This window comes from Bombus pascuorum, chromosome 2 (assembly GCF_905332965.1).
Source record: "Bombus pascuorum chromosome 2, iyBomPasc1.1, whole genome shotgun sequence".
Lineage (NCBI taxonomy): Eukaryota > Metazoa > Arthropoda > Insecta > Hymenoptera > Apidae > Bombus > Bombus pascuorum.
Window position 1 is genome coordinate 859,100 of NC_083489.1, and position 14,006 is coordinate 873,105.

Consider the following 14,006-nt stretch of genomic DNA (forward strand, 5'->3'; position numbering starts at 1 on the left):
AATTTTAAACATACGAACAAAACATTGTAAAATCCAATATAAGGCACTGAATAAATTAAATGAAAGCAGAGTTGATAGAAATTTTACTTTATTACCGTAAAATTTAGAAATTTGTATCGTAATCAGGATGATGACGACTTGATAAATTTGTTGTACTATCGTAACCGCCATATTTACTGCTAGTATGAGACCCGTTGTAATAATAACCGTTCCACTGCGATCTCCAACTATCGTACATGTTATATTTCTTATTGTCTTGAAAAGATTTCTCGACAAGAATCTAGAAATTAATAAAATATTTATATAATTATATTTAATAAATATTTACAGAATTATTTGTTACAAATGATTTCAAAAGGGATATAAGTATTTTAAAATTCTACCTTGTTGGAAGTCGATTCGAAAGATTTGTCGTTCCAAGAAACGTCTGGGTCAGTCCAAATCGTATGTACCGGTTTTGAGTAATCGCTAGATCTATGAGCTGTAATATTCTTTGCTACTTCTTCCTCGTAAATTGTAGATATAGATGGTTTCAATTTCGAAGCATTATGACGATTTATTAACTGAAGATTAAATATATCGTAATGAGTATTAATTTTACATTAACATTAGTGTTTCTTCTTCTGATTTTAATACTTACAACAGAGACACCAAATATAATGATAAAGACTAATCCACCAACACCAATTACGATTACAGCAATTGCCCATTGTGGAAATAATCTATCCTCTTCTTCAGTGTATTGGGGAGTTGTTACTTTAGGTATCACTGAAAGGGAATTATTTTTAAAGGAAAAGTCAAGACGCAAATTTTATAAAATAAATACTTTATCAATAACATAACATACCTACAAAATCCGTATATTTCGGATCGATCGTAAACGATCCAAGCTTTATCGAACTCTTCGTTTTAGTTTCGTTCCACCTATTTGCGTTATAAGTCCGTAACGAATCGTGGAAAATAACTTTCAATTCCTGCGTATTAACATTTTGCTCCAAGTTGGCCAATTCGACAAAATAATCTACCAAAATACTACCCTCGCTAAAATTTATAAATTTCCTCGTGAAATAAATAAATCAGCTGTTCATCGATTTTAACAAATTTTATCTATATTGTTACCTGAATGAATCGATTCTTATCTTTTTATACCATTTTGCTAGGACAGCAGATTTTGAGAATATGAAGTTCATCTGTTAAAAAATGAAAGGAAACGTTATCGAACATTATGTTTATAAAATAAACACTTTCCAATTTAGCACATATATATACACGTATATGTATATGAATACCTCTCGCTCAATTTCATTGGCGAGTTTCTGCCATTCTTGAGTATTTCGATCAAGCAATTCCGGTACCCAGCTTGTATTACCAATTATCTTTATAGTTCCAGCGACTTCGCAATCTTGCTCGCAAATTCCTGGTGTGGTTGGTCGAGGCGTTGTCGTCGTAGTCGACGTTGTCGTGGTGCTCGACGTTGCTTCGGTTATCGGGATTAGCGACGCAGACGAAATCGTTGCGGTTCGGGCAGCTTCCAGTATCTTTTCTATCGAGATCGGGGTAGTCGACGAACTAGGCCAGCCGGTAAATTCTGTGGTAACTCTGCAAAAGTTAGAAAAGAAAATTTAATATCAACATTTAAATTTAATCTCAATTTCAATTTATATTTGACTTTCAAATTTGATTCCTTAAAAGAAACTTTACATTTGATCCGTTGAAACGATAATTTACGGGACTCACCTGATCGGCCATCCTCTGTGTATTTTTGGCGTAACTGTGCCAGGTCCTTCACCTCGAGGACTGGGTGGCGTGGTGATTTTATTAATTGCTTTCCGTCCGCCAGGCCTGCTAGGAAACACGAGTTTCAAACCAGCGGATTTCTTCGTTGTGGACGAAGTAGATTCTGTTGTCACGGAAACATTGGATTCGGTAAAATTCTCAGTACGAACGTCTCCCGGCTCTGAAATAACGTTCTTCCTCTTCTGTTCGTAATCACGTGGCAACAAGGAAGAAATGTCAACTTTGGATTTAGCGAACAAATCCTGAATCGTTTTCTCAGCTGGCGATTTCTCCGACGAAACGCCTATATTTTTCGCTGTTGTCGTCATTGCTGTCGTGTCATCCTCGTTTCTCTTCTTGTTATAATCCGCTGGTAACAACGACGATATATCGACCTTAGATTTCGCCAGAATATCCTTTAACAGGGAGCTTTCTGTAACGGTCGAGTCCTCTTTCTTCAATTTGTATCCGGGTGGTAAGAAGGCACTTATGTCTTGGACAATCACGTTGGTTTTAGGTTTCTTCGCCATGGCAATGGAGGCAGTTGACGCGAGTTGAGTCGTGGTTGGTTCTGCTGTTGTGCTAGTCGTGCTCTTTGTCGGCCATCTAAAGATCATTAATCATACTCTGTGTTACTCTACATTATACATATTTATCTTTATTAAATTGGCAATGAGAACTAACTGCGACATTTATAGTCGTACAAATATACATATATAAATCTTTATACGCTTAAAAAAACGCTATAAAAATATTAAGTTAAAACGAAGCGAAGAAATACTCGTGTATTTATAAAAATTCCATATTCATTTACGAAACTATATTAAATTCCTAAACAAATTGAAACGAATATCCTGAACTATCACCAACCTAAATCCAGTCTTCGGAAGCGTCGACATCGTCGACGAACTCCTCGTAACGTAATCACGCGGTAACAACCCTTCCAAGCTATCAAGCGTCGTTTCCATCTTCGGCTTCGGCGTAGCATGATCGTTTCTCTTATCGTTGTATCTTCGCGGCACAAACTTGCTAATGACCGGCGTCTTAGCGGTAGTCGTATACCTTCTGCGATTATTCCTGTCTCTTTCGTTCAAAACGTCCAACTGAAGGGAATTGCCGGCAGTTCGGAAGCCACCGGCGAGAAAACCGCTGGACAATTCCGACTGTACCCTGTCCAATTTGTCGATAATGCTTTCCGTGGACTCTGGAGGTGGCGAAGTTTTCTTCTCGCTGTTATGGCCGATCGGTTCGATACGATCTATTACAGGAAACGGCAAGAATCGAGCGCCGGATATGCTACGACTCGTTTGAACCGAAGCTAATATTCGAGACGTATCCTCGGTTGTTATCGCTGTCACAGGTTGTTCCGTGATTACCACAGAAGTGGAGGAGGGTGGTGCGGCAACTTGTTCGGTAGTAGTCGGGGAGGATGTGGTTGGAACGGAAATCGTGCCATTGACGACGCTTTTCGTCGTTACTACCGACACTATGGCTCCTCCGATCAAGATGGAACTATCAGCGGAGGAATTTATTCTCGACTCTGGTGGTCCGAGAAAAGCAAAAGTTTTGTCGCTACCTTCCATCGAGGAACCCTCCTCGTTGTTGGTCGTTGAAATTGGCGTGTCAAGATCCTTTTCTTCGAACAGGTCGGACGAAGAATCGTTTACGTTAGCAACGTGGTGAGAATCGAAATATTCTTCCTCTTCCTCTGACGTATCATAGTCGTCGTCCTGTGGTTTCTTCCCATATTTTTCTTCTCCTTCTTCTTCTTCTTCTTCTCCTTTTTGTTCTCCATGTTCCTCCGGCTCCGCTTCTTCTTCCTCTGTATCCGGATAGTCGCGAGCGTGTTCGTCCTCTGGAAAATTTCAAAAATCTTGTTTTTACAGACAACATGGTCGATGGTCTCGTTTCTTTCTGTCTACGCACGGGACTTTCTTTGCCAGGTGACGAAAGGAGCTTACGTAACGTAGAACCCGTCTACAAAGATCATAATTATTTGATCCTGCGACGTTATATCACGAAAGAAGGCAGTTTAAAAGGTGGCTGCGCCTTGATTTTGCGTTACGATGGCAGATAATCGATTTCCTATGGTCTTTCGAATCGCTATTTCAAAGTTATATAATTTAATCAAGTCGATTTCTATTAAAGTTTATGCATAATCTTGTTCCAGCCAGAGTCTTTCCACATTAAATCGAGAATCGTGTCGCGTAAAGGTTCGCGTTAGGAAATTATCAATTTTTGGAATTCCATTCGTACCACATTTTACACAATTATACAATCTACGCGAAAAGTAAAGTAGATTTCGAGTAGTCGAGAATTTAACTTTGTTCAATGAGAAATATCCGCCAACGCTCTTTCTTTGCAAGTAGGAGAACTTTAAAAGGATTAAAATGAAGGAAAGTATATAACAAAGCATGCTGCTTATTACGTTTGGCTTATCAAAGAATATTCGTCAGACTAATCGGTAATTAAGAGCGAACGCAAAGAAAGAACGCAACGGTGTTGCAAAATTTGAATCGTTTTGAAACTCTTAATAGTTGTTAAAATTTGAGAATTACACGTGTTGATAACTTTTAAATTTGAGCTTCGAAATTTGAGTAATTTTCAAATTATCTTACCTGCGGCCCGGTATCGCGACCGATTAGGACTCGAGTAATCGTCGTTATAGTAATTGTACGTGTCGTATTGACTGGTCGAAGGGTCTTCCACGTAATCTTCGTCTCTGGACATGTCTTCTGTCTGAGCGGTTAACTCTGACGGAGCTCTTTCGTATTTTGCATTAGTGGAATCGGTGATTTTAGGAAATTTCAAAGTTTCATGTTCCGTTTTTGGATCGGTTTCAACTTCGTACTCGTCTTCGTAAATTTCCTCGTCTACTTCCTCCTCGTGATTGTTTTTCTTTGCAATCGTTTTTGACGTCTCCATGACGTTGTTCTCGTCCAAGGAGCGTAATAGCGTTTCCGCTGGATTATTGACAGGAGATGCATTCTTGTCCTGTTGTTCGTACACCGAATTCGTTGGTATCAGACGCGATAATTTGTCCCACGATTCGGCCGATCCTTGAAAGCAAATTGGTTGATTCGATATGAGATTTCATGAATTCCATTCGAATTTTCTGCATAAATACTTGCGAAAGAGAGAAATATTCCATTACTTTCTACAAGGACGAATTTCATTATAAAAATAAAATACATCGGTACTCGATAGATAAAAAATACCCAGGAAGACAAATTTCGATAACGAAAAGAGTAATTTTAGAATAAATATACCTAACGACTTAAAGATAAGTGGCGACATTTAGATATAAAATGTAGCGTACTGCATGCGACAGCAAAAATAAAGTTATGATTTAGAGAACAAACTAAACGAATCGAACGAATGAAAATCGGAACACCGAAAATGAAAAGTGGGTGTGCTCGATTCGCATAATCATGTATAGACCATAGTTGCTCTTTCACGGACTTAACTAGCACGTTCCGTGAGAAACTGTCCGGATCGTTTCCGAAAGAAAGCGAAGACGCTTTCCAGCATTGTTTCTTCGCGTTTTGTAATGTCCTTTGCATCGAGAAACAGTCCACTTTATTTTCTCGACTAGTCGCGGAAAACTCGACTCCAAACTTCCTGCCGCACTACGTTATTAAATAACCATTTAAAGTTTCATGTTACAATTCTTGAATATGTAAGATATACGCTGTTACAATATCTTACGTAATTTGACTTCTACCGTAATTATTCTGCTTCGAAGACCACAGATTAACACAATTCTTACTTAATGTACGCTTATGCATAATATAAAGATCGTGAGCTTTCAATTTTTTTCTTTTTTTTCTTTTAATGAGTAAAGATCGACGATCGAAGATGATTCGATATATCGAGGCACGGTACAACGAAATAGGATTAATTAATTTTTAACGTACGCGATTGTAAATACACGTAATTAACGTTCGTATAATAATTTACTTATTGGGATATCTCTCACAAAAGTTTAATCCAAGTTCTTTGAAAATCAACGAATCTATTAGCATCAATTATCATCGTATTATAGTTAATACGACGATATATATTTACGTTCGACTTCTCCCGACTTTCGATCGGTAGAAACGTTTTCCGCTTTTATCTCGGAGAGGATCGAAGTTAATTTTTATTCAAAACGAAGCGATAATCTCGCACGAGACCTTACCTACATCGATGTTCTCCTTTTTCTAGCTTTCGATTAGGAAAAGTACGCTATACTTTCGTATTCCGCAATGACGAAACTTTCTTTTATCCGAAATAAGTTACGAATAAAAATACGTTAGATAAATAAACTACGAAATTAAATAAATTAGATGATCGCAGGATTTTCAACCTATTATCGATACTTCGGTCGCTAAAGATTGCATCTTATGCAATAAACCAAGACATGCTATTGTAAGCAAATAATAAGGAAACGATTTCCTCCATTTGAATTCACGAACAACTTTGTAAAGCGATTCAACTTTCTGAGTTGAAAGAAATGCAACGTGTTAAATGTATTTGCATATCCTGCAATTTTTTACAGCCTTCGTGCAAAAAAGGAGCTCTACTCTGGTCTAGTTTCTCCTCGTTTTATTAGCAACGTTAGTTCCGCTATTTATTCTCGCAGTTGGTACCGTTGAACTCCAAAGTACCATTGCCTTTTTTGAACAGGATACTCCGAAATTAATACTTACGCTATTCAATGATCAAAAACGTTGTTTTTCATTCACAAATCCTTTCGTACTATAAAATAAATAATGATAAAATAAAATAAAAATCCCCAAAATTAAAATTATCCTCCTATTAACATTCCTTCATGTATTTTCATATCTTTTACCGTCTTTTATGCTGTAATTCCAGTTTGAATGTCAAACATCTTCTGCTTCGTCAAATAATATACCCATTACAGTATGCTCACTGTGTCTTTAAACCTCTACTTAACACTCTATTCGTATCGCAAAATATATATTACGAGTGCATAAACTCGGTTTACGATGGTTTTGCCAAGCGGAGGCGAATAATATTTCGTAGAGAGAGTGGCTGAAATATTCCGAGCTGCAGCAACGCGGGATACTCTTGAAAAGGGTTGTATCCGTGGTAAATGTCGTAAGTGGAATAGTTCCGTGGGTGTGTCCGTGATGGAGTCGACGAGGCTCTAGGCCTTCGAAATCCGAGCGGCAATATAAATTAAGGCGTGGTTACGCTGCTCGAATGCGTTTAATTGCGCTGGTTTTCTTACGATTCGTTTGTTGCCGTGTAATTTGATTTCTCACCGTTAGATTCGCAAACGCACGTGCCTTTTTAATCGCTGGTTAACAAAGTTTACTTGCGCTTTTCGAGCTCAGGTCCTATCCGTAGTCTCGTGTTTCGTTTTAGGAGAGAAACTCTAGAAATGCACAAATTATCCGAGAATGCGTTTTATCCTGCATTGTTGTTTATGTAATTTAATTGTTCGTAATGAATGGTCTGTCGAAATAATTTGAGCCACTTAAAAGGACATCGAACAATTTCTAAAGATCCAATTCCTGTACTTTTGTTTGATTTATTTTTTACGAATTAAATAATAATTTGTCAAAATAAATAATTAAATACCGTACGATACTATTTACTTTAAATATTTTAATCAGACACGCATATACTTATTTTGTATTTAATACTCGATGTAAGAATCGTAAGATACCCCATCTATCGATTACCTCGATCGGTAAGAATTTTACGTAAATATCGATAAGATCGAACGACACAGTTTAGCGATGGCGTTTTCCGCCTCGCGTTATAAATTATTGCGCTATTAAAAACATAACGCGCGAAAGCTTGCGGTAAGTGCTACGTGATTAACTGTCAATGGAAATACGTTACTTCGCATCGTGTATCTAATTTCATGATAATGCGGCCTTTTTTTGAAACGCATACTCTTGCAAATTGCAGAACGGACGTAAAATTATCCTCACAGAAATTGAAAACTTATCCGTTTAAAAATACAAATCGACGCTCAACTATTCGTTTGTCGACATTCAACGCTATTCAAAATTATATACCACTAATTCAAATTTTCTATAAAATGCGCGTGTAATCGTAATACGATTCATTGTGGATTCGTCATTCGCATTTAACGCAATTCTAAGTTATCGTGACTTACGTGATCGATGTTTTTCCGTATTTGTGTTCTTTTACCGGAACTCGCTCGTATGTCATACGATTTCCGCCGCTGATGCTGAACCGGAGTCGATATTCTCAGCTGTCTCCACCGGTTGTTGGCAAATTCATCGAACTATTGACGTAATTCGAAATCGCTTATATGGCCAATACCAGTTCGTATTTTCAGTGGAAGTTGTTTGATACTTTCACGATCGAGACAGCAGGAAGTGTTCGCTTGAATTCTAACGGGTGTACGCGGACGAAAGGAGCGAGAAGTCGCGCGTGCCAAGCTTAGGCAACGAAGTTGTATATGTATAAATAATAGGCCGAGTGCAGCCGTTCTCCTTTCAATCGTCCTTCGACTTGATCGCGTCTACTCTCTGCTCATACGTTCACACGAATTCTTAACTCGAGGTACTTGCCAAAGTATCGATCGTGTCTTTTTCTTCGTGCTACAAAATTTATTCCTACCTTATTGCTGCTATCGTTGCTTTTCCTAAATTTACTATTATTCAAACAGTATGTCGTTTAATAATATGGCGTTACCTTTCTTGGTAAAATAAATTTATTACAGATCGTATTTTATCTTCGACGCTTCTTACGTGTCAGGTAAAATTTCCACGTTACAAGATTTATTAAATTCTCCAAGCTCGTTCGAGCATTTTCATGATTCGACTTTCTTCGCAGTTCGATATGTCACATGCAATTTCTCCCACAGCTGCAGCATCATAAAATCATCAACTTTCATCGCAATTGCACGATACACGAATCAAAACCTTAACGATTTTATAAAAAATACTTTTACTGGAATATATATATATATATATATAGGTATAGATCGTATTTTTCATTTCTTTATTAACCAATAACTAGTAGTACTATTCACAATATGCAATTGTGATTGAGAGTAAACACGCAACTTTATTAATATTTCTTTCATCGCAAATATTACAAATGCATACCTTAGCGACATTTTACCACGCCTTTATTCGTTCGTCTCGGATAAACGTATAAACGAGTGGTTTGACCTCGCACGATTTCAAACCGATTAAAACCGCCTTGCGCCCTCTCTCCCATCGGATAATGCATCTACGTACAGGCGCAGGTCACAGAACTGCGTCTATCTGTGCGGCATGACGATATTTTGAAATAACACGTTCCATGCTTATTGTACCGTGACTTTCCTTATCCAACGCGAATGTAAAAGGCGAAAGATTCGCGTCTGCACGCAACGAAACGGTCGCACGACCGTGCCATTTTCTGGCCTACAATCCTAGTGAAAACGAAGCCTAAACGAGAAACGCGCCTCGTCAAAGATTCGGCGCTCGATACGCACTTTCCTTAAGCGAACACACCGTTATTATAGCGCCACGCAATTAATGCAGATTCCTGATACGCGATGTTCCAGTTCTACCAACCGAGTGTAGACATGATTAATGGCGAACTTCATAGCCAGGTTGCTATTAATTCTCTCTTATTAACCTGTTTGTTTGTTTGCGGAAGTACATACAGTAAGTACTTTCTTCGCGATCGATATTTAAAAAACTTTGAATTCAACGCTAACAAATTTTTTAATGTAGATTTTTGTTTTCATTTAAAGTCGCACTCAACTATCGGTGTTGTTAGCGATTACTTTTTGGTTAAAACAATGCACATGTTTCCTGCTAAAGGCTCTAGTACTCTAAGATCCAGTGACTTTTACTATCGACTCAAAGACACTGGTAGATACTGCAATTATCTCGGTACTTACCATAGAAATTGCACGCAGAAGGAATAACGATAAATTTTGTGAACGATCGATGTATTATCTACACGAGGTATGTATATGTGTATGTACTTACAGCTTTAGATGAATTCCGAATTACCAGAACCACGCTGAGATAAACGATACAACTACGAATAAATCGAGTTGCAGGGGTGACGGCTGAAAATTCGCCTGCTGGTAACAAATCATAGATCTGTTTCAGATTTAGACTTTTAGACTTTAGACTTTTAGACATTACCTATATCTTGTATTTATCTACATCTGTGAAACTGTAAAAATTTGTAAGAATATATGGATAAATATTACGTAAATATCTGCAGTTTACTTCTAAGATTTAGGATGACCACGATGAACATTTCAGAAGCAAGGTGCAAGAAAATGCACGATCGATATTGCTATGCATATTGGCAGAAACTTTCTCTAAAGAAGTTTCTTTTTCAAGGTTAATGACTCAACTGGGAAAGAAGGTAAATCAGTTGCCTTACTAATCTCGTAACACTATTTATAGTATGGTAGAAATCGCGCTTTAATAATGTATTTTATACGTTGCTCGTCAATGGTATTGTGTCATTGATCTTTTCTGGGAAACTGAGATATTCGAGTACCAGGTTTCGTTCGTGTCTTGATCATCATGGGGTTACCCATTCCGATCTGATGATTAACACGATAAATCCAGTTACGTGATTTCAAAAAAATCTCATCTATTACGAGATCTGTGAGATGAGTATTATTTAAACTCGGTGAAAAGAGCGAGGTCACGAGATGCACGACGAAACCGTGTCGTATTTCATGGAAATCATTTACATGAAAACTATTCGTTCTTGCACGCCTACAACGCGAATATCGATACATTTCAGATCTAAATTTACTATCAATTCATGTCTGATCGATTAATATTTTTAACTAGCCTTCAAAGCTAAAACAACGGTGCATGAAAACTAAATTGCTTTGTGTGAAATGGTTATTCGGTTGGTGTTTACGTTTCTAAGTTCATTGATTTCTGTCTGTACGGTATATTCCAGGATTTGAAACGAAGAAAGAGGCGCGGGGAAACCCGTTCGCTGCAAACAGAACACATCTTACCGGTGATTCGAATCGTTATTTTTAGAATTCTAATTTGAATACCAAATTGATAATCGTTTCTTTTCATTTTTTCTATCATTAAAAAGGTGGGAATAAGCAAACGAAAGAAACGCAAACAATTTTACTGTCATTGAACATACTTTGCATTACAAATTAATGAAATCTCTTACTTTTCAATCTGATTATTTTAATTCGTGATCCTACTAATATCAAGCAATTAACCCGTAGGGATATAGAACGAATCAAATGAAATTTATTTTAACGAAGCGTTGAAATTTAATTTTTTTTTCTTTTTTTCATTTTAGTATCGAGTATGAATAAAGCTGTGCGTCTATAGATTTCGCGTTGATTGTTACGTCGATACTCTTCCTTATGGCTATTACACGATAAACGATAATTGAAATATTATATGCGTGCAATCACGTCGATTTTATCATTTGCCATAATTTTAAATTAGATATATCCGTTTTAGGGAATCACGATAATCGTTCGAGCCGAAGTTGTTATTACAGGCAACAATGGAGTTTCAATTGCGTTATCGTGGTACGCGATTGTACGTAACACTCGTATAGAATTGCAGTTCTATTGTATTGCGTATTGTATCGCAATGTACCAGGTCACGAATTCAAACTATCTAGTATTGCACAGCGGTCATCCACCGTTTATCCTGTCCGCAGGTTTAAGGCCGGAGTGCATGAAGCGTATTGCGTTATTCCTAGTTATGATTTTAAGAAAATTTGCGCATACCATTCATGCGAACATCTCTATATCTTCGATCTATTCATCTTCCTATTACGCAACGAGTAAGGCTTTGTTACGAAATTGTTATGCTTTGCTTATTAAACAAAGTCGCGACAATTACCGAAAGAAAGTAACCTACGAAACATCGTCCATACTATCGCGATATTTGTTACGATAAAATTCAAATCCTAATTTATGTGATCTTTTCGTTCAATTTTCACCAATGCATCGATATTTGACAGGGAGGATCAACTGAAAATTTTGCCGGTCGTAGAAAAAATACGACAAAGAATACGAATTAAGCGAGAAAGACTACGGTGCCCAGTGAATCGTGACAGTCATACATCGTCGACTCTGTGGATTACATAAATACCACCTACACATTCCACTGGTATTACGTTGTCAAAATCAAACGGGACCTCTCAGTGGTTTCTTGAACAAACTTCGAAGTCCATGGCAGCCCATAAATCAGCCGGTAACAATATACTTCGAAGAATCCGAAGAAGCCCTTTGCAGTGCAGTAAAAATTCAACCGGACAACCTGGAATCCCATAAATCTCCCACGACGCATATGTCCACGAGGACGTTCGCATTTACTCTGTGTGGTTTATCCATGAAAGGATTGCGCGGATCTCGGCAGCGCGCCCTCTCGGCCGGAACGCGAAATAGGATCGTACACTCAAATTCGTCGCTTCAAAGGGGTACTTCTTGCGCGGGTATTTTCGGAAAAAACATACCTTGTTGACAGTTCGTTGGCACGAAGGCGTAGCCGAGAATCAGAAACGTCAGAATCATGTCGACGAAACGGTTATCGTTCGTTTTGTGTCTCGACATCCTCTCCTGGTCACTTGTTCACACCGCGCACTTTTTCGTATCGGCACGATTTCGAGGCAGTTCGCCCGACTGTCAGTACAACACTGTCATCGTAACGACGCTGAAATTCGCGAACCTTTTTCGTCACGTTGTGTCTGTGCCCGTTGATTTATCGAGCAACGACGAACGGACACATCCTCGCAGAAGAAAAGAGACGAGTTCGCGAGCACGGCGCGTTTGTCACTGGCCACGGGTAGAAAGCAAAATCCTACTTTCACTTGGTGGCTGCGAGCCTCGCGAGGCGGAGCTGGCACGTCGAGGCCATCGCGATCTTTCCCTCTCCTTTCTGTTCTGTGACTTCTCCTCTGCCTCTTTTCTCGTGTACACGTCTTTGTGACGATCAACGAGAGGCAGCCGATACTTAGAAAAACCGCGGAGACGGGTTTTAGGAAAAATTTGAGAACGTCCGGGTACGACCTTTCTTGTATCTTCGTGAAGGTCGCTAGCGAGGATCAACGATCTTTCGCAACGATTTTAGAACCGGGGGGCAGTGTTTTCGTCACCGAGCCGAGCCCCTCGAGTCGAGGCTCTTTTGCATCCTACGAATAAAAAAGAGATCCTTATAAAACGAATTATTTTGTCCTGTAGATAATCTTGATCTTTCTTCTTTCACGGATATAACGAAATTAGTGAAAAGATACAGTTTTTGAATAATCGTTAGTCACAAAATTGCTTCGATATTATTTTTATGTTTGTTATTATTATTATATATATTTTGTAATTTTGCCATATTTTCATTAGATAGAAAGTAATAGAATCCCAATATCCGAATTCTATGTTTGATATTTTAGGCAAATATGTTACGTAAGGATCCTCTAGCTGCATTAATAATGTTGTGTAATTTCAAAGTTACATATCTATATGTGCGTATTTCGATAATTTTATCTATTCAAATCAAAGTAGAAAGCTGCAATCGATATGCAATGTTCTCTCTAAAACTCTGATCATAGATGGTAGTAATTCTGTTCTACAATGTGGAATATTACAGTCAGTTTATCGTACCAATTACTGTTAACTCTAGAAACACACGTTAGTATTTTAATTGATCGTCGAAGAATTAAAAAGTCCTACATTTATCGGTATCTAATTGCAGAAACGTTTTAACGTATTTCACGTGATACGCATTGTTGTCCACCCATTATGCGTCTCATAAAGCCCAACTTTGCATGCAAGCTATATAAAGCGTGTGTTTAGTATCCTTATTTCGGTTCCATCTATCGTTTTTTAGAGGCTGGAAAGAATGCAGCCGAAGAATGCCATAACACGGCCGCGTCCTTCGGCAGGACCTTCGTAAACATTTTTTCGACGTCGATTTTATCCTATCGGGATACGTTCGTTAACCCTTGCCGGGTGCAGGCGACCTTTGCGAATCGACGTATCGTCGATTCCGAACTGATTCACATCCGGCCAGAAACCCAACGGGCACGAAAGGAAAAAGACGAGCAAGGTCGGCACAGCCGGGGAAAGTATTATCATGACGCAACGAGACTGAAGATGATGTTCTATAATAGCTTCTAAATTACTACTTCAACGGCACGGGGAATTAGTATGCCTTCGCGTGCTTTACGTCACGTATGGTTGATTTTTGTATTATTTTTTAATTTCTTGCGATCGACCTCGTGCGAGTATTCTA

At 38.3% G+C, this 14,006-nt stretch overlaps 1 protein-coding gene and 1 long non-coding RNA gene across 5 annotated transcripts; one reads left to right on the forward strand and one right to left on the reverse strand.

Annotated features, from left to right (window-relative positions):
• Positions 1-71: 71 nt before the first annotated feature.
• On the reverse strand, positions 72-12,592 carry LOC132904633 (uncharacterized). The gene is made up of 10 exons (XM_060955290.1): positions 12,238-12,592; positions 4,395-4,835; positions 2,647-3,631; positions 1,738-2,382; positions 1,290-1,599; positions 1,120-1,190; positions 848-1,041; positions 641-768; positions 384-563; positions 72-280 (listed from the first exon to the last, which is right to left on the reverse strand). Exons 1-10 carry the CDS (start codon positions 12,332-12,334, stop codon positions 104-106), a joined length of 3,228 nt encoding a protein of 1,075 aa, XP_060811273.1. The 5' UTR covers positions 12,335-12,592; the 3' UTR covers positions 72-103.
• On the forward strand, positions 9,272-12,243 carry LOC132904657 (uncharacterized). Of its 4 annotated transcripts, none has more exons than XR_009657640.1 (4): positions 9,272-9,728; positions 9,997-10,143; positions 11,232-11,562; positions 11,743-12,243. It is a non-coding gene; the product is annotated as an uncharacterized LOC132904657 (long non-coding RNA). The 4 variants fall into 4 exon arrangements; XR_009657641.1 differs by having other exon boundaries at positions 11,232-11,312; positions 11,437-12,243; XR_009657638.1 differs by having other exon boundaries at positions 11,232-12,243.
• Positions 12,593-14,006: the final 1,414 nt, after the last annotated feature.

Excerpts from the sequence above, each read along its gene's own strand:
- LOC132904633 (XM_060955290.1), bottom strand. The coding sequence starts at position 12,334 with ATGTCGAGACACAAAACGAACGATAACCGTTTCGTCGACATGATTCTG. Across the intron at positions 4,836-12,237 it reads GCCAACGAACTGTCAACAAG|GATCGGCCGAATCGTGGGAC; the intron begins GTATGTTTTTTC and ends TTTGCTTTCAAG. Across the intron at positions 769-847 it reads GAAATATACGGATTTTGTAG|TGATACCTAAAGTAACAACT; the intron begins GTATGTTATGTT and ends ATTCCCTTTCAG.